Source organism: Coffea arabica, chromosome 1e (assembly GCF_036785885.1).
Source record: "Coffea arabica cultivar ET-39 chromosome 1e, Coffea Arabica ET-39 HiFi, whole genome shotgun sequence".
NCBI lineage: Eukaryota > Viridiplantae > Streptophyta > Magnoliopsida > Gentianales > Rubiaceae > Coffea > Coffea arabica.
Window position 1 is genome coordinate 12621664 of NC_092311.1, and position 23625 is coordinate 12645288.

The window sequence follows — 23625 nt, forward strand, 5'->3', positions numbered from 1 at the left end:
GGATCGGCTTATCTTGGAGTTGATTAATGTAGACTTCTAAGACTAACGTGCAAATTGGAGTTTATGATTTGCGATGAGATTAGCCATATGAGGTAAATTAATATAAACAAAACAAGTCAACCCCTTTTATATTCTTGAGTATAAATAAAATGCTAATGAAAGTTCTATTTCTTCTCCTTTGAGGAAAAAAAAAAAAAACATTGTAAGCAATACACTAATATTAGACTTTAATCCGAGAAGCATCCTTGCGGTATTTTATTTTTCACTTCTAAATTTTGTTAGACGTCATTTGAATGACTAATTCTAATGTGATTATGGTGACAACCATTCTGACGGAAGTTGTTAGTATTAATTTTGCGAACATATTAGGTACAACTGTCATCACCTAACCAGAAAGACATCACCTAACCAGAAAGACAGTCCATATACTGCCACTAGATTACTTGGTAGAAATATGTTCCTTTACATAATGATGAGCCAATGTTTATAAGCCAAAAAAATGAGTCTAAAATTGTAATAGTAGCGCATGATATACAATGAAGCAATAACAGCATCCTTTGTTCATAGATTTCCTGTGTAGTAGTATTTTTGTTCGGTATACAAGAAAAAGTTATATGAAAGGTAAAAAGAAGAATAATGTGTTCTAGTCAAGAAGCTGATGAGTTTGCAATGTCACTCCACCAAAAGCTAACCGAAAAGCTGGTAGTAAGCGACCTGACGTAATGCCACCACCTGGGAGGGATGTAAAGCATTTCACCTTCATTTAATATGCAGTCCAAAAATTCCAGATTGACAACCTTCGGGAATTCTTTCTCATCAACATTATCCAGATCAACCTTCAAAGAAAAGTATAGAAAAAGTCAGGATGGGGATACACGAGACCTTTTACGCACCAAAGGCCATCAGTGAAAGCACCATGTACCATGGAACATGAAGCCATGAAAAGAAATCATCTCGAGAAAAGGATCAGAGAGGCAGAAGAAATGTGCATCAATCATAGGCCAAAATTTGAACACTAGACTAATGAACAAAAGAAAGTATAGGAAAAAGGAATATTATTCAAAGTTTAATAGGTGACTGATCCAACTATCCCATTAACCAATGTTAGTTCCATGTGCAGATCGAAAGCTCAACAGCTTTACCACACGTCTTGCATTTACGTCTTTTTCAAATCAACTGTAGTCCATAAGGGGTTATCTTTTCTTTGAGTTAGAAAACATCAAACCATCTGATACAACTCAAGCAAGTGAATATATAAACACAAAGTTTTCTTCTACTATTTGAAAGGTCACCATGATATCTTTTATAGGAAGATCAGATAGCTACCTGGCTGGAGTTCCGGAGCATGGATTCAGCATGTGGGTAAAGCTCTTCCGAAAGAGAAGCAGAGTAAAGCCTGACATATTTTTTGCCAACAACCTGCATATATAAGAGGCAGAAAGTTGTCCATAATAATCAGACACAAAGTGGAATAGCAAATATAAGCGAGACAAAAGGCAAAAATCACTTCATTGAAATCCTGAAACCAGTCAAACTTTGCCCAAACATTGTTTTAAGGGCCAACAGCATGCGGACATAATCTGGTAAAAAGCAAAACAGTTCATGTAAAAGAAATGATTATCCTTACCATAACATGGGAAAATCAATAGATTTTTTTCACATTGGTTAGACTAATTATCTTTCAAGCTCCCAAAAAGAGTGCCACACCTCTCATTTCCGTTTTGGTAGATATTCACATGTAGCACACAACCACACAATGACAACAAAAACACACCATCCTGAGCCGAACATTTATATAATCTCAGAAACAGAAAACCCTTCAATGCAATTAAAAGACTTCTAAAAACAAATAATAACCACGCCCAATTAGAACCTCATAATGCGTGCGAATCTTTTTAGTGTTATCTAGTCAGGAACAAATGAATTATGCTGCCGATCTGAAACTACCCAACCCTCATCAAAAGGAAGAAAAAAGAAAACCTTTGCCATCAGAATTTAAGAACTATAGTTTAGTAAAAGTTTGCTCGTGGTCTGCATTTGTACATTTCATAAAACTACTAAGAAAAAGCAATCACTTTTTCTAATCCGCCATGTAGCAGATGAAGTTCCCTTCTTTGCACATCTTATGTATAAAATCCCATAAAATAACTGGATGCATTCAGCAAATCAATGGGGAAATGGGCAATGGATTTGCATCATTACTTGTCAGAGATTTTTTTTTTTTTTCCAAATTCTACTTTTGAACAGAAAAATATCTGTACTTGGACATATGAATCATGCTTCAATGAAGATATTTCAAATTGATGATTTATATCCTTGCTAGAACCAAACAAAATTGAACTTTAGCTCAAAAAAAGATTGGCCTGTCTACAAACACTTGCCCATTCATTAATGGTTTAAATTTAGTAAGCAGAATGGACACAATTTTAGTGATGCCTTATCTAGTTTGCCAATATGAACTTACATGACATAAAGATGATATGCATGTACATTTGTGGTTTGTACTTATACTGCATGAAGTCAACATAATGAGGAATTCCTACAACTTCTAATGAAGCTAAATGCAGAACTTTAACTATTGCTACATTGTCATTTTCTGCATTAATAAAGATAAAATCAACTTTTAGGGGATTTAAAGCATGGAGATTTCTTTTGTCAATTAGGACCCTCTGTAAGACTTCTTTTTCTACCCCTGGGACAGTAATAAAGACACCTTGAGATTATAGAAGAGTTAATAATTGATTCATTTCATCAACAAACCTATATATACATCAATGGTAACACAGCAAGAAATGAAATTGTGTTCCCAGCACAATACTGAATTCACCAAATCTGAATCATCAAAGATAATTAGTCAACAGGATGACAATCTTTCATATCCATTCACTGAAAGAATAGCGTAAAAGAAAGGATGTGAAAATACGACTGAGAAGAAAAAGAAAAAGCTAATAAAAAGAAATTATAGGAATCAATTGAGAATCAATGAGAAGATACAATCCAGTTTCATAAGTTAAATTTATGACATCTACCATACCTGAGCAAGTATATTATGGTGTGGATCATGATGCAATGGTGTCACAGTGCCAGCAGGACCAAACCAAGCATTAAGAGACCTCATCTCTCCACCACCAGCAAAGCAATAGTCAGGAACAATGATATCGTGGCGCAACTCTTGTATCTATCGTTCAGATGCCGATCAGCCAGTAAGAGAAATAATCATTTTGAAAAAGGTAGATTCCAAGAGGGGGGGGGGGAAGCTTACCTGATCAAACAACGGATGTTGAGCTAAATATGTTGTGTCAGCAGAAGTACAGTCATCTGACTGAATCCTGTCAAGGAACTCAGAAAACGTAATAAGTTCCTGCTTCCAATCCTGGCATAGATAGTTTTTTCCAACCTGCAAGTTGTTGTAACCTTGCTTTAGCAATTAAAGAGAGAGATTTTATACTAAAGCACCTATCCAATAAAAAAATCTGGATGGTAAAAAAATCTGGCTAGTAATGTTTTAAAAGATGTGTTTGGTATGTGCAGATTAGTACTGGGCACACACATGTAGGGATTTCTTTTCACCAAACAGTACTTTACATGAAATCTTTAACAAAGGCAAAGCATAAGCTGCTGCACTAAATATTTTAATTCCCCAAATCTTTGTGTCAATCTTGCATGAGTTGCTAATGTTTCTAAACAGTTCAACTCATTTAATGAACGTAAATGCCACCTGATTTAGAAGTGAACAAGAGCAGAACCTGGAATTTGTTATAATGCAATGAACCAAAATTTACCTATTTTGTCACCTTTGAAAATTTATTATCTGGTTTCAATATTGTGCATAAGCCCTAGAAACAAGTAGGAAAGCAAAATTAGAGACATTAATCTAACTAAAAATTTAATTTGACGGTCGAATTTTGCTAGACATGAAAGGGAAGCAATAACATCTTAACAGTCATCACGGACAACGCAAGCAATTGCAGCCTCTGTTTCTTGCTCTATCAGTTTAAAGGTTGGCACTTTTCACCTACTATCACCGAAAATGAATATGCAAGGTGAAAAAGTTATATGAGTCATTGAAATTAAAAGAACAAAGATGCAGATTTCAGGAATTGCTATGAGGGAATGAGTGAAACATATTAAATAAATGCATAACAAACAGATGAGTGATCTGAGAAATACAAAATTTCCCCAGTGAATCCAGACACAACATGTAAAGGAAGAGAGTTTGAAATTAGCATTTCTTTTTTCTTATTTATTTAAATGACTTGGCACCATTTGGCTTCAGTAAAGCCTCTTAGGCTACTATTTTATTACCTTCAAGGAAAAACCTCAAGGAGGTTAATAACTTCCAAGAGATGACATATACTGATAATTTCCTCTAATTGTGCACCAAATATACCACATAAAGTCAGTAGTAGAAGTGTAAGGGGACCAAGAATAAAATCCTCACACTGACCACCAAGTAAAAAAGTGAACTGCAGCAATGATAACAAGGAATAGACATCAGATACTCCACTGACTGAAAGAACAATACCTCAACCGGAATGGTGCGAAAACCAGCAATCCTTTTTAGGTAGTTCATGTTGTTCCACTTACTTTTAGCTGGCCAGTCAGCCATACAATCACTGATTATCACAGGAAAGCCAGGTAGAAAATAGTCATGCAGGAATGCCTCCAAGGACAGAGATGATCTTCTCCCAACCATCTTAGAGGACAATGACATGACTGGTAAAAGATGCTGCAACTGCAAAAATTTGAATTCAAAGGGGAACAGAATAATTTGGTCACATCCAAGAAAAGCCAAGTACAGCCATATTAACCACTTATTTCACAAGGGAAGCAAACAACTTTCTAAAAAACATCAAATAGACATTGACTGGAATGCTGCAAAAGGTCTTTCATTAAAAAGATCAATCAATTAGCCATTATGATTGCAAACATAATCAATCCAAAAAATAGTTTTGGAAGCTAGCAAGAATCACCAAAAAGTCACACTCATCAGTAATTCCAAGACGATAATTTTTTTTTTAAGCAAGGGATGAGATTTAACAAGTGGGAAGGCACAATGGGGATTTGAACCGACAACCTCTGATTCCTGGGTCCTCAACCCTAGCCACTAGATCAAGGCCTCCTTGGCTTCTTTTGGTTTCAAAAACCGAAATTATGCATCCAACATTTTGCACTTTATCACTATAACAGGGCTTTCATTTTTTGTTACAACAAACACAACAAGATCAAAGAGTACCGTGCGGCCAAGCTGACTGCAAACCAGCACATGGTTTTAAATGCAGAAGATGCATAGACATCAAAGGATAGAATTGCCCAAAACAATGAGTTTCATTTGCATGTCGAAATTGCAAAAAACTAGACTGCTTCATTCTAGCAGGTTCCAGTTGAATATATTAACTTGACAGATTTCAGTATCACTCTAAAGTTTCTTAAAATTTTCCTTCAAGCCATCCTCAGTATAAATAGGCAGTCTTCCAATTATAGGCTTCTCAGAAGTTTCAGTAGTTTGATTTATGAAATGCTTGCAAATCAAATTGTTTAGCTGGAATTCAAGAATGAATTAACTATCAACCAGAACATTAAAGTCCTTGAGAATCATTGTAGTCATAACAATCCAACATGTGTGGAAAAGCCTACAGAAAAGTACCAGTCAACAATCCAGTTGATGACAAAGTTGATAAAGAATAACAAGGTGTGTCAAACCTGCAAAAAATCAGTGTTTCTTGCACATGGTTCTCTTTGGATTTATTCCTTCTCAGAATTCATGAACCAAACGTTTACAAATTTCCAAGTTACAATCTCAACAAAAGAAGCCATATTAAGCACTCGTTATTCCTTAGAATGTTGACGCTTCAAAAACTCATCTAACATCTAATACAAGTAAAGCCATGATGCCATTCGTAGACATTCTTAGATCCCTTAGCCACTATGCCATTGTTTTTTCCCCAAACTGTACTTGCTTGTCTTTAGATTTGAACATGACTCATGAAGGTAACCACCAATAAATGGATGCCTTATTCTTGCAAGTCAGTTAATACAACAATAACAATAAATACAAAATGCAAAAACAATCCGGGAAAATGACAATTAAGCATAAGGAACAAAATATAATAGATTACCATTACTCATACGAATAACCAAACACAGCCCACGTATTTAAACAGCACAATTATGAGAAAAACAGGTACCTTAACGATCAAATCAACGACGATTGTACCCTATGCTTTATCAATTGGACATCTCCACAGCATATCGCTATTTCCATTAAAGAAACCAAATTAATAATAAAAATACTAGAGTAACGAAAACGAACCTCACCTCCGCCACGTCAACTTCTTCACTGACAAAAAGTTTCGACTGCTTATCGTCCTTCCCATCATCTTCGCTCCCAAGCTTCGAAGTGGCAATTGTTAAACGCGCTCTCTTCGACGCTGTTTTGATAGCAGAATTCAAATCGTCTCTCAAGCTCAAACCACCCATGATCAGCCCCATATCGAGTGCTCTCACAGCAAGACTAAACTCGCCGGCGGCGTAATGCAGCTTGGCCACGTGGAGGCACGCCATTGCATAGGCGTCTCTCCAGACGGGGACCACCGAGTGCCACGGCCCGCTGTGCAATTGCTCCCACGCCATCTCCTTCGCCGCCTCCGCCGCCCTCATGTCCCCACCGGAGGCTAACATCGCCATCCTGACGTAAGCATAGCCACCCTCCTCCGTTATCCGCTGGAGCAAATTCGGTCGCTCCGAGTCGAGAACTGGAGTTTCGAGGACATCTTTCTCCGCCTCCACGCCACAGGCGGCGGAGCCGGTGGTGTCAGTGGCGGACATTGGTGGTCGCCGGTGGTTCTAGAAAGTTCTCTTGGGGAGTGTCTGTTAGTTGTTTGTTGAAATGACTGAGAGACAGAGATATTTTTTGTGGGGAGCGGTTGGGTTTTGATTGATTGGTCCTTCTAATGATGAGTAGAGAAATATATTTACATGCTGGAAATATCTAAGCGGAAAAAGATCTGAGGTGGGGTCAGGTGGTACTGGTTGTGACGTGGATACAAGCTCTTGTTTTTTTTTTGTCGAAACGATAAGATGATTTCATTGCTTTCATGGTAAAAAATTACAAGTGCGAGCAACGGCTCGATCGGAACTCTACAAACTAGTGTTCAAAGACACTGAGGAAGCTGTCGCTCCTCATCCACAATAATGCTTAAAGCATCAACACTCAGTGTTTTACTGACTATCATATTTTCTTCCCTATCCAAAACAAAAGAGCACATGCAAAACAATCTCTGTAACTGAGAGATGTCTTCAAGTACTGTTGCCATTTTGCTGTTTGCTGGGCTCTGATATTTTAATTGTCTCCACAGTTCCTTGTTACAAAATCTCAACTTAAGATTGCTCCACTTGCGTTGTACAGCTTTACACAACACCAGCTTCAGTGCCAAAGCTTCATCTAGGATTTTGTTTCCAGAACTAATGTCTTTCAGTGCCCACCCTATCATCGTGTTACTTGCAAAAAGCTGAACTGTGACTCCAATTCCCACAAACAACTGCCCTTGCTTTGTGGTTGTATTCACCTCCATTAGCACTTCTCCTTCATTTACATAATTCTGATTCTGAGCATCTTGCCTAGGGACTGTTTCAAACGTGCTCTCTCCTTTCTCTTTGTACTCTATCTGCTGCTGCTCTAACCATTCCGAATGAGCTTTCCTTATAGATTTGAAGGGGGGATCAAAGGTAGCGTTCTCGAATTCTCTTTTGTTTCTTTCTTTCCACACCTGCCACAGGATGTTTGCAGTTAATCCAATGTGTTCCATCCCTTCTGACCTGTGCCTTGCTTCAGAGATTCTTCGCCACCACCTTTTGAAATCTCCCTGCTGCTCCTTTGCTCCATCCCACTGAATGGGAGATGCCTTCCATATGTTTTCCGTGTGGGGGCAATTCAGCAGAAGATGTTCGACTGTTTCCTGTGCTAAACCACACATCTTACATATCGGATCACCCACCCCCGTTCGTCTATTTACTGCTGCTTTCACAGGCAGAGCACCTTGAATGCATTTCCAGATGAAAAATTTGATTTTATGTTTGATGTTTAAACTCCACAGTGTATTCCACATCTGAGCTAACTCCGAATCACTTGCTGTATAGCTAGAGCTAGCTCCTTCCTGCCTGTGCCTGCCTCTCTTTCTGTGATGCTTCATCAGAAATTTATAACCAGAATTGACAGTGTACATCCCTCCCACCTTTGGTTGCCAATAAAAGCCATCTTCCCTATCAGCTAGACTCAGAGGAATAGCTAAAATTTTTTGTGCATCATTGTCTGGAATATGAAAGAATCTGAATATGATGTTTCTGTTCCACCTATGCTGACAAATAAGCTCCTCCACTTTTTCCAGCTCACAATGATTCCCTCGACTAGTAGTTGGCTTCCCTGTATCAGTGTCTGGAATCCACTTGTGGCTCCATATATTTGTACTCCTTCCATTTCCTATCCTTCTTATTATTCCAGCATTGATTAAACTTCTTGCCCCCATGAGTCCTTGCCAAATCCAGGATGCATTTCTGGGGAGACTACACTGTAGTATCGATTCCTGAGGAGAATATCTGGATTTCAACACCTTACTAACCAACAAATTTGGTTTAGTAAGTATCCTCCAAACTTGCTTTCCTAACAGTGCTTGATTGAAAGCTTCAATATCCTTAAAGCCTAGACCTCCTGCACTTTTTGCCATTGCCATTTTTTCCCAAGACAACCAGTGCATTTTGTTCTTACCATTAGCTTCACCCCACCAGAAGTTGGCCATCAATGCACATATATCTTTACACAATCTTCTGGATAGCTTAAAACAAGACATCACGTATGTGGGCATTGCCATAACAACTGCTTTCAGCAACACTTCCTTACCTGCTGGACTCAATAGTTTGTTTTTCCAATTCTGACATCTTTTCCTTATATTATCTCTCACAAAACCAAAGATCTGCTCTTTAGATCTTGATACTACCATAGGGAGTCCCAGGTATTTGCCTTGCTTAGCCTCTGCCATTCCTCCAAATGCCAGGCATATCTCCTTCTTCTGCTCATCATCCACATTTTTGCTAAAAAACACTGCTGATTTGTCCAGGTTGACTAACTGTCCCGAGGCATTTTCATATGTTTTCAGCACCTTCATAATTTCCACAGCCTCATTCTTATTAGCCTTACAAAATATGATAGAGTCATCCGCAAAGAACAGATGTGTTAGCACTGGACCAAGTCTGCTGATTTTGAGTCCCTGGATTCTTTTGCTTTCCTCAGCCCTTCTTAGCAAATTGGAGAAGCCCTCTGAACATATTAGAAACAGATATGGAGACAAAGGGTCTCCCTGCCTTATCCCTCTTTCTGGTGTCACAAAACCTTTAACCTCACCATTACAGTTGAAAGAGTAACTCACTGTCTTCAAACAGCTATGAATCCAGTTAATCCATTTAGAGCAGAAACCCATCTTTTCCATCATTTTCAACAAGCATTGCCACTCCACCCTATCATAAGCCTTTGCCATGTCCAATTTGATAGCCATGTATCCCTCTTTCCCTTGTCTTTTATTTTTAAGAAAATGCATGTACTCATGAGCAATGATCACATTATCTAGAATCTGTCTTTCTGGGATGAAAGCAGATTGAGTTTTGCTAATACACAGATCCGGGACAGATTTCAGTCTATTTGCCAAAATTTTTGATATGATTTTATATAGCACACTACATAGACTGATAGGCCTGAAATTTTTCAGATTGGTTGGGTGCAGAATTTTGGGAATAAGGGATATAACAGTGTGGTTGACTGATTTGAGCATGTGGCCTGAGTGGAAAAAAGCTTTAATAGCTAAAATTATGTCACTTTTAATAGTATTCCAGAATTTCTGAAAAAACAAAGGAGTCATTCCATCTTGTCCAGGGGCTTTTTCTGGATTCATAGAGAACAAAGCATCATGAATTTCTTCCTCCATAACTTCCTTGGTTAACTTATCATTCATCTCCTGAGTAATATAGTGTGGAATTCCCTCTAAGATTTCTGTCATATCATCCTTCCCACCACTCGTAAACAGGTCCTTAAAGTACTCAGAAAGTTCAGTTACTACCTCCTCTTCATTCGCAGTCCAAGAACCATCCTCTCTTTGTAACCTGTTCAATCTATTACTCACACGCCTCCCCTTGACAAAAGAGTGAAAATATTTAGTATTTTTATCCCCTTCTCTCAGCCAGCTGATTCTGGACTTCTGGCTCCAGAAAGCTTCTTCCTCCTTATAAGCATTAGCCAGCTGTCTTTTGAGATCCTGACATTTCTCTTTTTTGTTAGCTAAACCAGCATTCCTAGTCTTCTCAAGATCCTGCTTAAGGCCGTCAATCTTACTCCTAGAGTTAGTCTGGGCATTATTTCTCCACTTCAAGAGTTCAATTCTGCAATTCCTAATCTTTCTAGTCACTTTGAACAATTTTGAACCATGTTTCTCCCTACTCCAGGCTTGCTCCACTACTTGCTGGATCCCCTCTTTTTGGAGCCACCTCTTGTCAAAGTAAAACCTCTTTTTTTTCCTTTCTATCCCTGGATTGGTGTCTAACAAAAGCAACGAGTGGTCAGACGCTAGAGTCTCAATGTGGTGACACTTAGCACTCTCAAAATCTTGAAACCAATCCATACTACCCAAAGCTCTATCTAGCCTTTGACGAATCTCCCCCTCATTGTCCCAGTGATTGCTCCATGTCCAAGGGTGGCCTTCAAAACCAATATCAACTAGTCTGTTCAGCTCAATGAAATGTCTAAAGTCCTTAAAACTTCTCTCCTCCCTAAACACACCCCCCCACTTTTCTTCATTGGACAGAATGTCATTAAAATCCCCAGAGATCAGGTATTTAGATCCCCACAATCTACTTCTATCCGTAAGCACTCTCCATTGTTCCTTCCTGATCCATCTATCACAACTAACATACACTCCAATGAACCACCATGCCGCCTGAGATTCATTACCTTCAATCTTAGCTTCTATAGTAAAAGCAGTAGTGACCACCTCTACAATTTGTGTATCCTTAGTCCAAAGTAAGGCCATCCCCCCTGTTCTATTCATAGCTTCCACGGACACATTATTGTCTAGCCTTAACCTTCTAGCTATTCTATCTATGACCGTCTTCCTGTTCTTGGTTTCACTTAGGAAAAAGATATTTGGAGAGGAGAGGTGATTAACCTCCCTCAGCTGGGGAACTGTCAAGGGACTCCCCACCCCTTGGCAGTTCCACACCACTACCCTCATTTACACCTGGAGGTCCCATTAAGGAAGGACCTCTCATCCTTTTCCTTATCCCCCTCAAAATACAGCTCCTCCAACTGTTTGGTTTTTTTCCACTGACACATATCCTGATATGCTTCCTCCATCACTTCATCTCTAAGCAGGATCTTCCTCTTTCCCACGTTCACCTGAGGATTAGCATTACCATGTATCACCTGTAAAGGTCTTCTGGTTCTAGCTGGAGTCTTTAACTTTCTAAAAGTTCTCCTGGTCTGTCTGTCCAGTAACCCCACCATCTTATTTTCGCCTTGGGTTTCCTGGTGAAACACTACGAGCTCTGATTCTTTCTCTAAGACTCTTGACTCCTGGATTTGGTTGTGCACTACTTCAACTATATCCCCCTCCATCTCTTCCTCTATATGAGAAAGCTGGAGGTCTTCCCCTTCTTGATTAAACTGAGGTAGCTCTAAGTCCTCCTTGTCGCCTATCACCTGACCCTCTACTCTATTATGAGAGACTACCTTAAGAGACTCCTGTTGAGTAGAAGGCCCCACAACCCCCTCCATACTATGATCCTCCCCTACTCTTTCACCTTCCTGGTTACTACCCCCACCACTGCCAGTGGCCTTGAGGACCTCCAGCAGACTCTGATTGCTATGCCTTTTAATTTTCTCCTGTTCGACCAACTCCCCATTCCTAAAGGACCAGTAACGTCTATCACTATGATCAGAGACTCTAGCATTTTTTTTCTGAGGGGAGACCCTGACATTTCCGGCTCTCATCCAGGGACCATACTGATTCTCATCAGTATTCCCTCCTAGCAATCTCCTATCTTTGCAAGACCTTTCACTATGTCCCACAATTCCGCAATTATAACATAAATCAGGACACCTTTCGTATTTGAAGGCTATCCATTTGCCAGTTCCTGCTATTCTGACCACAGTACCTCTAAGAAGAGGTTTAGATAAATCAGCCATGACTAAGACCTTCAGATGCCTACCCTCTTTGCCACCCACCTGAGGGATCACAACATCTCTAACTTCCTTAAACACTCCCCCTATCTTTCTACCAATCTCCTTAGACAACCAATGAACTGGCAGATTCCAGAGCTGCACCCAAAGAGGTGCCGTCACGAAAGCTTTATAGTCATCTTCAATGCCTTCCACCCATCTTTTAAGAACAAGCATCTGGTTATCTATAACCCAAGGCCCTCCCTCCACTATTCTATCTTTATCTTCTGAGTTTTGTAAGTTAAACTGAAACACATTTGGTCCCAGTTCCACCACTGACAAATTCCTGGGATACCCCCAGGCAACAGCCACAAAGTTTTTAATACCAGTGAAATTAATGACTTTTTCTCCTAAAACTCTCCCAATGATACTGTTTTCACAAGCTCTCACGCCAGTTTGAAAGTCTTCCCCCTCTAGCGTGAGTCCTACCAGTTCATTCCCTTCAAGGGAAACTTCTGTAATATATCAGACAGCTCTCCCTCCATGGAAGGCTCAGCAAATCTAAGATGGAAAAAAACACTCTACCCACAGGAGATAAAGACCAGGACCAAGCCGTAGAGAAGGAAAAAGCACAGAAAAAACAAACGGAAATGCTAAGAAAGAGGATCGAGACAGAAAAAAGAGCCTGCTGAAATAACGGATCACAACAGGTAAAATATCATTGCTCACTTATACGCTTAAGAAGACAGGGAAAACAGAGCACTGACTCTCCTTGTCCAGACGATAGCTTATCATAGCTGAAGATTGCGACGCTTGAACTCCCTTCCTTCATGCACTGACTAGCTTCAAAGAGATGTAGCCACCCTTAGCTTTGAATCAAACAATCTCCCGTTCAATTACTGGCGGAAAATCAAGCTCCGGGAGTGCGGGAGAAAGCAATTTTTGAAAGAGTTTGAAAAAGAACTAACTTCCCACCAAAAGGGTGGGTGAGCTCTTATCCCAAGAGAGAGCACAACTACTTTAGAGTGAGAAAGCCTCTACGTTAGAGAGAGGATTCGCTGAGGACAAAGGACGGATACAAGCTCTTGTGGCAGGCATGAATACGTGGAGAAATCTCGAGCGCTGGGAGGCTTCTTTTACAAGTGTCCATTCGAATTGGTTATTTTTTCAAAAATGATTTTATAATAATATATAAATAATAATAATTCAAAAAAAATTTCATTCATATAATATATCAAATATTTTAAAAAATATTTATAGTAAAAGTTTTTCATATACACTATTACAGTAAAATTTTTCAAAAATACCTCCAAAAACAGTTAATCCAAATGGAGCTTCCCAATTCAAATTCCCAATTATTCAAATTTAGATTAGATATTAAGTATGAAAAGTTACATAACGGAGCACCAAAATCCTTGTGATTGTGTTTTTGTAGTTGTATTAAACAGTGAAAATAAACCATAATTTTAGTTTGGTGACTAAGCGACGAAGAATCTTTTTTTTTTGCTTTGGGTACTAATTGAACAAGAGTGGCAATGTCATTAGTTTCAAAATAATATATTACCGTGTAACTCTGTGTTGCTTCAACTTGTTGTGTTTGTAATGACTTGTTGTGCACCAAAAAGTGCCGCTCATGAACAAATTCAAAAGGAAACTCAATCTTTTGTGAGCAATACTAATATATGTCAAATAAAAAGTTTATTTAATTATAAAATATAGGAATAGTTATAGAGCAAGAGATATAGGTGTGAGGACCCGAAAATTATTTTATTATTTTATTTTATTTTTTTGAATACATTTTCTTTACTTTACTTTATTGTCTTAATTTTCTAAATATTTTTATAAGAGAGTCAAGATTTTTAATCATTTTTCTTCTATAAGTTAGTGCATGATTAGTTCGTAGTGCGTTTTAGAAGTGGAACACACTAGTGAGGTGCGTAGTAAAATTTAGTGAACAAAAAGGGGTATTTTATAATAGGGTTTATGTGATTAGAAGTGCTAAGAGTGAATTAGAGGAAAACAATAAGGATTAGTGAAGAGAGACAAAGAAATAGACTTAAGTTGGATGGGTACCACTTATCGCCCATCCAAGAAGTCTTGCCAACACTTTGACCAAGACTAGTCTTGGTTTTATCTTCAAAAATTGAAGCAAAAATTCCTTCACTTTCTTCCTCCTCTTGGCCAAACTCCCTAGCAAGGAAAGAGAGAAAATAAACTCCAAATTTCACCTTGATTCATTGCTTGAATCCTTGAGAAATTCATCTTACAATCCAAATCCAATCCATAGAAAGTTGTATCAAGGTGAAAAGAAGGGATTGTGTGGAGTCATTTAGGAAAAAGGAAACTCTTATTTGCATTTCTCCTTAGGGCATGAAGGTAAACATATCAAGAAACCATCTTTTCTATTTTTTCTTGCACTTGAGTAGATTTAAGATTTGATTATGGTAGATTTCATGAAAAATTTCATAGTTTGTATGGTAGTTTGTAATTTCCAACTTTGATTTGTGAATTTTCAACCTTGAAATGTTAGTTTCAGTTTTGCTATGACCCATTAGCCTTGCCATGTGGTTTTTCTAGTTTTTATATGCTCTTTTAGCTGCATTATAGAAATTTCCAACTTGTGATTATGAATTTCAGCTTAGGGTTTGCATTTTTCCAACCTTGGTACGATGTTATATATAAGCTGGATATTTGTATATTTTAGCTAGATTTATGGTTTAGAACTAGTGTCTTTTATAACCTAAAACTTAGGGTATTGATTGTGGGGGATTGGCCATGAAGTTATACTTTGAGTTTGGAGGAAAATCCAAGGAAAAATAGGGGGAAACGCTGTCCGATTTGGAATCATCTTGGTTTCCTTTGGTTGTGGAGTAATTTTGTGGTAAATTTGCCTAAGATACTTGGTGAACCTTTAAGCTTTACTTGTGTGCTGAATTTTGGTTGAAATGAAGAGGTTTCATTGGTGTTTCGCTCTAATTTTGTTGGCTGCGAATTGTTTGTTAGCAGAATTAATGGTGATGCATTTCACTTTGTTTTTCATCATGGTAAGTTTCGGCCAAATCTTGTTCTAATCACTTGTTAAAATTCTAATGGGTTGAACTTGAGTAAAAACCATGGGTTTTGAAAGGAGAAAACCTCATGTTGCGCTTGTTTCTTTTCTAAAAAAGTTCTGGTTGGATGGCAGTTTAGTTGCCCTGCTATTTTAGCCTTAAAGTCTCCTTATTTGGTGGCCTTTTGAACTCAATCTTGCTCATATCACTGGCTAAAACCTTGAACTACAAGGGTGTGTTGAATTGGAATGAATCCAATAACTTTAAAAGGGTGAACCGCCTTGATTTCTTCACTGTTTTGCTGCTGGAAATTTCGAGCAATGAAATGAAATGTGGAACTCTTTGGTTGCTCATGTTGCTTGGGTCCAAATGCTCTCATTCCACTCCAAAACCATATTTGAATCATTGCCCTAGTATGTACTTGGATTTTTCCTTGATTTGTACTTTCAAATTTGTCTTTGAACCCTTGTTATGTTAGGAGGCCAACTTGGATAAGTGTATGGCCCATATTTGAGTCTAAAATGTGAAATTGGTTCACCTAAGTTTTGGATGGTTGGATCATAATATTTTTGTCCTGGTTGCTCTTAAGGTTTGACGGTAAACATGAGCCTAACTCAGAGACGAATGGTTATCATTGCCCTGCTTTGAACTGGTGAGTGTTCCAACTGTATATTCCATGCTCATTGTTGCTAGAAATTACTAGACACTTGACTTGTCATTTCATAGGCTAGTATGTACTTTATCGCATTTGACCTAACTTGACTAAACTTTTGATATCTCATTTATGCATGTACAAGTAACTTGATTTATATGTGACTTGTATCTTGACTTAAAACACTTGAAATACTTGAAAATGTGACATGCTGAGCTTACCTGTGACTGGGTTTTGGCTAGGCGAGTGTGTCCTTATTCGCACTCGACCTCCGTGAACTTGAAAGACTTGATCTTGCGTGCGGATTTGCATGTATATGTGCATGATTATAGATCGGCTGTATATCCTCTTGCATCGGTTGAACTGGGCCCTTGGACTCTTGTCCGAAACGTCGGGTAAGTAGGAACTTGGGTTACTCATGCGTATGCGTTAATGTAGATCAGTAACGACTGAACTGAACTCTCGTTGGACCTCTTGCTTGAGACCAGCCTTAGAGCGGTCGGGTAAGTTGGGCAATCTTAGGTAAAGGACAAAGTTCCTAACCTGTTTACTCGTGACTTGAATACGTGACATGCTTGATACGGAGCGTTAAGTGACAGCTAACGGTTCAAATCATTATCTGCATAAGCGTTGGTTGATAACCAACGACCCAACTTGTAAATATTTGAATACTTTGGGCTTTAAACCCAACTCATGAATACTTGAATACTTGGGGCTGTAAGTCCAACCTATGGCTAGTTGGTCGAATCGAGCCAGCAAGGGTTTGGTCGAAAAAATCGACGAATTTTGGATACTTGATTGGCATTCGGACCCGGTAGGGGGATGATTGGTGGACGGAGATCGACGTTTAGTGGTGATCTACGGACATTATAATTCCATGTTTGACAGAGAGTCAACGGACCCTGAACAAGCTACCATAGAACCTGATCCTGCGAGCAGACTATATCCTTTAAAATGAATGTGTTTCTTATCATACACTATTGCATGATCTATCTGGTTATCTGCTTTACTATACATTAGGTCATGATCTATTCGGCTTTGACTTGTTGTTTTTTTTATTCCCTGTGAATAGTGCCATGGCTGCCAATTTACTTGTCTGTTTACTTTGAACCTCATTGGGCTTCTAACTCATTCCATGAAATTTGTTTTCCTTACAGGGGTAAGAACGTGAGAGTGAGACCCGGAGAAAACATAGACTTTGTCTAACGTTTCGCTTCCTTTTGTCCTTTCTTACCATAGAGTAGTCCATTTTTTGTCTACTCGTATGTAGACTTGAACAAAAGGACAACAATGAAAATTCGAGATTGGAATTCTAGTACTCTACATTGACAACCAAAAGATACATTAAAGTAGAGGAAAAGTTCAATGCACTGTAGCAATAAAACCCAGAAGGGTCACAACCACCAAAAAAAAAAATTTAAGGCACTTCCAGATCACAGGATTTACATTTATTGAGGCGCGTAATGAAGTTTAAATTATATTTGCTTATTAGGGCTTTGAAACCTAACCAACAGCAAATATCCAACTCTGGCTTCCTTAATTCCATGACAAGATTTATTTTCATTCTTGCAGAAGAAACAAAACTGTAATTAAAGTTCAATATGATGCAATAGAATAAGAAAACATGTAAGTTATTAAACTTACAAAGCCAGGGAGACTACCTTACTTACCTTCATCATAGCTAATACCAAGGTTTGAAATATTTATACTTTGTAATAGGAACTAAATTTTTAATAGTCAAAGTTCAATGCACTGCACAAATTAGATTTTAATTTCAATCAATAGAACATTATGAGGATTGCTGTCATCTGTTTGTCATGCCAGATATTGCTGAATATAAAGTCAATATTGCCATTAACTAATAACTTTTAGTTTCAATTATGGAATTCAATCTATCTATGGAAATTTTTACATGCTGAAAGACCTTTTGCAGGATATAATTCCCACGATCGCATTAGATATTGAACATTTTTTAGATTTAAAGACAGGAAAAAATAGAGTTAACAGGTACACACCTGAACTTGTGCAGCTGGCAATCCTAAATCTTTCCACTTAAAAGGACCTGAAAGTCAAGCCTATTATCCATGACTTTGTCCTACAGCACAGAATGGAAAATAATAAATTATCATTTAAAATTGCAGCCTTTGAAGATGAGGACCTCAAAACACCCATTACAGTTCTTTATAATCACAAAAACCCAATCCCTTTCTCATAAATTTCAATAAATATGAAGATGTCCAAGATCTGCATATGCCACCTTAATTCAAGAACTAAAGGAAAAATGAGCTTTTATTTTGTTATTAAGAAAAAGGAGACATCTAATAAATAGTATATAAGCAAATTTATTTGCCTAGAAGATTCTTCTAAATAAGAAAAAAATTATTATTTACCTATCCAAAGATGAATAATGCTAAAAGCTCAGACCAATTGGAGAAACCTAATTCTCTTGGCTGCCTGTCTACACAAAATGAGAGTATGGAGAAAAAATTAGGAATAGTATAAGCAAAATTTTTTTGTGTTAAGCAAAAGAAAATTTTGGGAAAAATACCCGAAATAAATATCAAAGGAGACAAAAATCAAGAGGCAGCAAAGAACTGGAATATTCTGGAGATAGATTCTTCAAACTTTCTTGCATTTATATTTAATTCTTTCAACTTTCTTATACTCTTTGTCAGTGGAGGGAGGAGGGGTTGAAACGGTGAGAGATATGAGTTAAAGTCTATAATCAAATTAATAATTTATTTACTGTTTCAAGCCAATGGTTAAAATCTAATTGAGACTTCCTTTGACCACCTATAAACACAAAAAATCATTTATGATTGCTACCATAACCAAGAAAAAAAATGCAGAAAGTACTTGGGTCATTTATCCACTTGAGATTTAATATATAAAGAGTCAAAAGATTTTACCAAGAGACTTACAATTCTGAACTATAAGAATATACATTAACAAATAGCCATAAAAAAAATAGCATCACAAAATACCTTTTGTAACTCAAAGTTTTGGCCCATGATGAACTACACATGTGAGTCCATGATTTCCAAAAAAAAATACATGAAAATTGTATATGGTTAGCAAAAGATATGCAAACATGAACTACAATAGAGATGCAAGTATGCACTATTACTCTAACTTAGTCAAGCAAATTGATTAAAATACCAAAAATTCAAAAAATGCCAACTAAGAAACCAGAAAAATGGAAAAGAAAAACAAATTCAGATTTTTTTATCAAAGAAAACCATCAAATTTAACATATGATCAACTCCAACCTGGTAAATCTCATCTTTCTTTTGCAATGGAAAACATAAAGAAATACCAAGATTACAACCCGAAACGTTAAATTCCCCCAACAATCAAATTATATAATGTTGATGCATGTTTTTTTTTATTTATTTTTTTTATATATAATGTTGATGCATGTTGAATACATATACTGAAGCAAATAATATGATTTTTTGCAGGCAAAAATTTACTTCCTCTAGGCAAATCATGTCCATTTCACGTTTGTGCTATTACCATAATAAAAAATTCTTCCATATAATCATAAAGTACACAAATTTCCAAAAAAAAATACAAAGTAAATCTTGATGAATATATCTATATAAATAAGTGTTTTTTTTTACATCTCGCAGTCATCAAGACAATTAGAAAAGGCTTATTTTTAAAGCCAAATGACATGAAATTGACCATATCTAGGAGTAGTAGAGGGGAAAGTACAAAAAAAAAGAAGAGTAATTTACATATATACAAAAAGTTCAGACACAAAAAGGAGAAAGCAAGTTTGCAAAAAGTGAATATAAAATATCACTAAGGATCTTATTTTTTTTTTATTTTTTTTTTGACAAACGATAACTTCATATATATATATATATATATCTATCACCCCTTGAAAATTCAAGAGTTAATTACAAAAAGGGGTAACTACCCCCATATCTTTCCTAACTAGACTTGAGAGCCAAACTGGGAAAGAACCTTCCCATTCAAAATCTCTAGTTGCCTTAACTGCAAACTGTGCTAATGCATGGCTACATTGATTCACCATTCTAGGTACAAAAGTGAACGTGCAGCTTTCAAAGTTTCCTTTCTGAACGTCAATGTCATCCAGGATTGTTTGGAGACTACAATCCTGTCCATTGTCCATGTTAATGAGGCTCACTACATGCTTGCAGTCAGATTGGACTTCTATAGTTGTCCATCCTGCAATCTGAGCCATTTCAAGCGCCCCCCTGATTGCTAGAGCTTCTTCAGTGGCTGCAATTCCTTTCCTCCTCGCAGTAATTCCTTTTGCTCTCACTACTTCTCCGCGCCAGTTCCTTGCAATGATTCCAAGACCTGATCTGACCATTTTAGCCGAGATGGCAGCGTCCGTATTGATCCTTATAGTTCCTTCCTTTGGAGGTTCCCAACGCTGCTGGATTAGTGTTGCCTTTTCTAAATCAGGATTTGAACCCCTGTCTGACTCCATTGCTGCCTCATACTCGATCCATTCCTGTTGTGCCTTTTCAACAATATTTTTTGCATCAGTTATCTCCTGCTGGAAAGTAACCTTGTTTCTTGCTTTCCAGATTTGCCATAATATGTTTGCTGTAAGTTGGATTCTGCCCACACCTTCAGACTTTTTTGCTGCTTGCAACACCGCCTCCCACCATCTCCACAGGTTGCCTTGAAGATTAGCTAGCCCTTCCCACCGAACAGGTGCAATCTTCCATATTACTTGCGCTGTTGGGCAGGTAAAGAAGATATGCTCGATAGTTTCCATGTCCTCCCCACAACATTGACAAACTTTGTTCCCTATGCCAAACCTTTTATAGAGAGCATCTTTAGTGGCCAAACCATTTTGTAGACATCTCCATAGGAAATGTTTCAATTTCAGCTTAATGTTTAGGCTCCACAAGGTTTTCCAAACTGTATGCTTTCTTATTTCCCAACTGGTTTCCGGATCAGGTGCTGGCCTTTGATTTGTTACCTCCATTTCCTCCTTGGCAATCACATATCCAGTCTTCACCGTGTAGATTCCAGACTTACTGTGTTTCCAGAATAATCTATCCTTCCTGTTATACAAACTAAGAGGGATATTAGAAATCTGGTTTACTACATCATCATTAAACCAAAGCTGCAAACGACCAATGTTCCACTTCCCTCCCTCTATAAGCTCATTAACAAACTCTAGATGACAACCTACTGGTCTAGCCGTGGGAACTCTTCCATCCACCAACCCAGGTATCCACTTATCCTGCCAAATCCTCACTGACCTCCCATCCCCCACCCTTTTCCATAACCCCTTTTGAAGCAATTCCCCCCCCTTAAGCATACTTTTCCAGCACCATGAAGCATTATTAGGGGGTTGCTGTCCTAACCACTCCTCCTCCTTCATGTACCTGGCCTTCAGGACTTTGCTTACTAACAAATTTGGATTAATCACAATTCTCCAAATTTGTTTTGCAAGCATAGCCAAATTAGAAGCTTCCAGGTCTCTAAACCCCATACCCCCTTTCCCTTTCACCTCAGACAACTTACTCCATCTAACCCAATGCACCTTATTTTCCTGTTCCCCACCACCCCACCAGAAACTCGCAATCTTAGCACTAACAGCCTTACACAGACCCTTGGGTAATTTGAAGCAGGACATAATGTACGTTGGCATAGCCATGATAACTGCTTTGATTAAAACTTCCTTACCCCCTTGACTGAGCAATTTCTGTTTCCAACTCTGGAGCTTACTGGTAATGTTGTTCATCAGGAAGCCAAAAACCTGGTTTTTATTTCTCCCAATTGTCATCGGAAGGCCTAGATATTTACCACTATTCGCCTCCTTCATATTATCCAGCACTTTACTGACTTCCCCTCTAATCCTCTTGGGAGAATTTCTACTGAAGAACATAGCAGATTTATCAAAATTAACAACCTGCCCGGATGCTTGTCCATATATCCTGAGAACCTCCTTAAGCTTTTGGGCTTCTTTTTTGCTTGCTTTGCAGCACAAAAGGGAGTCATCTGCAAAAAACAAATGAGATACCATAGGACTATCCCTGCAAATTTTGATTCCAGTTAGATGCTTGTTATCCACAGCTTTCTTGATCAGGTTTGAAAGCCCTTCCGTACAAATGATAAATAAGTAAGGAGATAAGGGATCTCCTTGTCTAATCCCTCTAGACGGTTTCACACTACCCACTTTCTGCCCATTTAAATTAAAAGAGTAAGCAACCGTGGAAATGCAGGTCATGATCCAACGAACAAAAGTGGGACAGAAACCCATTTGCATCATGATTCTACCAAGAAACTTCCACTCCACTCTATCATAGGCTTTAGACATATCAAGTTTTAGGGTCATGAAACCTACCCTACCAGCTCTCTTACTTTTAAGGAAATGCAAAAGTTCATGCGCAATAATAACATTGTCTAAGATTTGCCGGCCAGGAATGAAAGCAGACTGTGAAGGACTGATACAATGCTTAAGGACCCTTTTCAGTCTATCGGCCAAAATCTTGGAAATGATTTTATATAAGACATTACAAAGACTAATAGGCCTGAAATTAGCAAGCATCACAGGATTATCAACCTTTGGAATTAAGGAAATGATGGTCTCATTAATGGTCTTAAGCAAATTACCCGTATGAAAGAAAGTAGAAATGGCATGGACAATGTCAGCATTTATAATGTTCCAGTAAGATTGAAAAAAACACGGGGACATACCATCAACACCTGGAGCTTTGTTGGGGAACATAGAGAAAATGGCCTTTTTAATCTCCCCCTCGTCCACAGGTTTGATCAACTGAGCATTCATGAGATCGGAAATAGTGCACGGTATGCCTTGTAAAACCTCCTCAAATTCTGTGGGATTAGTGGACATGAAAAGTTCATTGTAGTGGTTACACATTTCCTCCTCAATTTCCTTGTCGCTCCTACACCAATTCCCATCAGATTTTTGGAGCACACTGATTCTGTTACGTTTCCTTTTAGCTAAAACACATTGATGGAAAAAAGCCGTATTTTTGTCTCCCTCCTTGAGCCATCTGTTTCTGGACTTCTGACTCCAATATAGCTCCTCTTCCTTGTAAGCTTTACTTAGTTGAAGTTTTAAAGTTGCAATGACTCCTTTGTTACACAGCTCACCTGCTTCTCTTGCAACCTTCAATTGTTCCTTAATTTCCTGGATTTTCAGCTTTGCGTTACCTTTTGTTGTTCTGTTCCACTCGATCAAGGCTACTCTACACTCCCTAATTTTTCTTGTAACTTTATACATCCTGGATCCCTCTTGTTCCTTTCCCCACGCTGTGCGAATCACAGGCACAGTTGCTTTGTCCTTTGCCCACCTTTGGTCGAAAAAGAAACGTCTCCTCCCAATCCTTTGTTGCGGTTTTGTGTCCACCATTAGTAGGCAGTGGTCTGAAGCCTCCATTCCAATATGCTCACAGGTTACCTTTTCATAGACTTGCACCCAACCCACACTCCCTAAACATCTATCCAACCTCTCCTTAACCTCCCCTTCCCCTTCCCATGTATTGCACCAAGTCCATGGAACCCCCACAAAACCAATATCTACTAGCTCGTTCTCAGAGATGAAACCTTTAAAGTCCTTAAGACTTCCCTCAGATCTTTCATTCCCACCCCATTTCTCTCCATTCGAACAAATGTCATTGAAATCTCCCATCACAGCCCATTTCTCACCCCATTCTCTTTTTTTCTCCTCAATGAAATCCCACTGATGTTTCCTAACTCTACCT

General features: G+C 38.2%; 1 protein-coding gene across 2 annotated transcripts; it reads right to left on the minus strand.

Annotated features, from left to right (window-relative positions):
• Nucleotides 1-500: 500 nt before the first annotated feature.
• LOC113700917 (lysine-specific demethylase JMJ30-like) lies at nucleotides 501-6961 on the minus strand. Of its 2 annotated transcripts, none has more exons than XM_027221346.2 (6): nucleotides 6319-6961; nucleotides 4526-4735; nucleotides 3263-3397; nucleotides 3035-3178; nucleotides 1327-1419; nucleotides 501-836 (listed from the first exon to the last, which is right to left on the minus strand). In XM_027221346.2, exons 1-6 carry the CDS (start codon nucleotides 6826-6828, stop codon nucleotides 648-650), a joined length of 1281 nt encoding a protein of 426 aa, XP_027077147.1. In that variant the 5' UTR covers nucleotides 6829-6961; the 3' UTR covers nucleotides 501-647. The 2 variants fall into 2 exon arrangements, 1 of the variants encoding a protein (XP_027077147.1); XR_011816120.1 differs by lacking the exon at nucleotides 501-836 and adding an exon at nucleotides 2761-2832 and having other exon boundaries at nucleotides 1402-1419.
• Between the last annotated feature and the right edge of the window lie 16664 nt (nucleotides 6962-23625).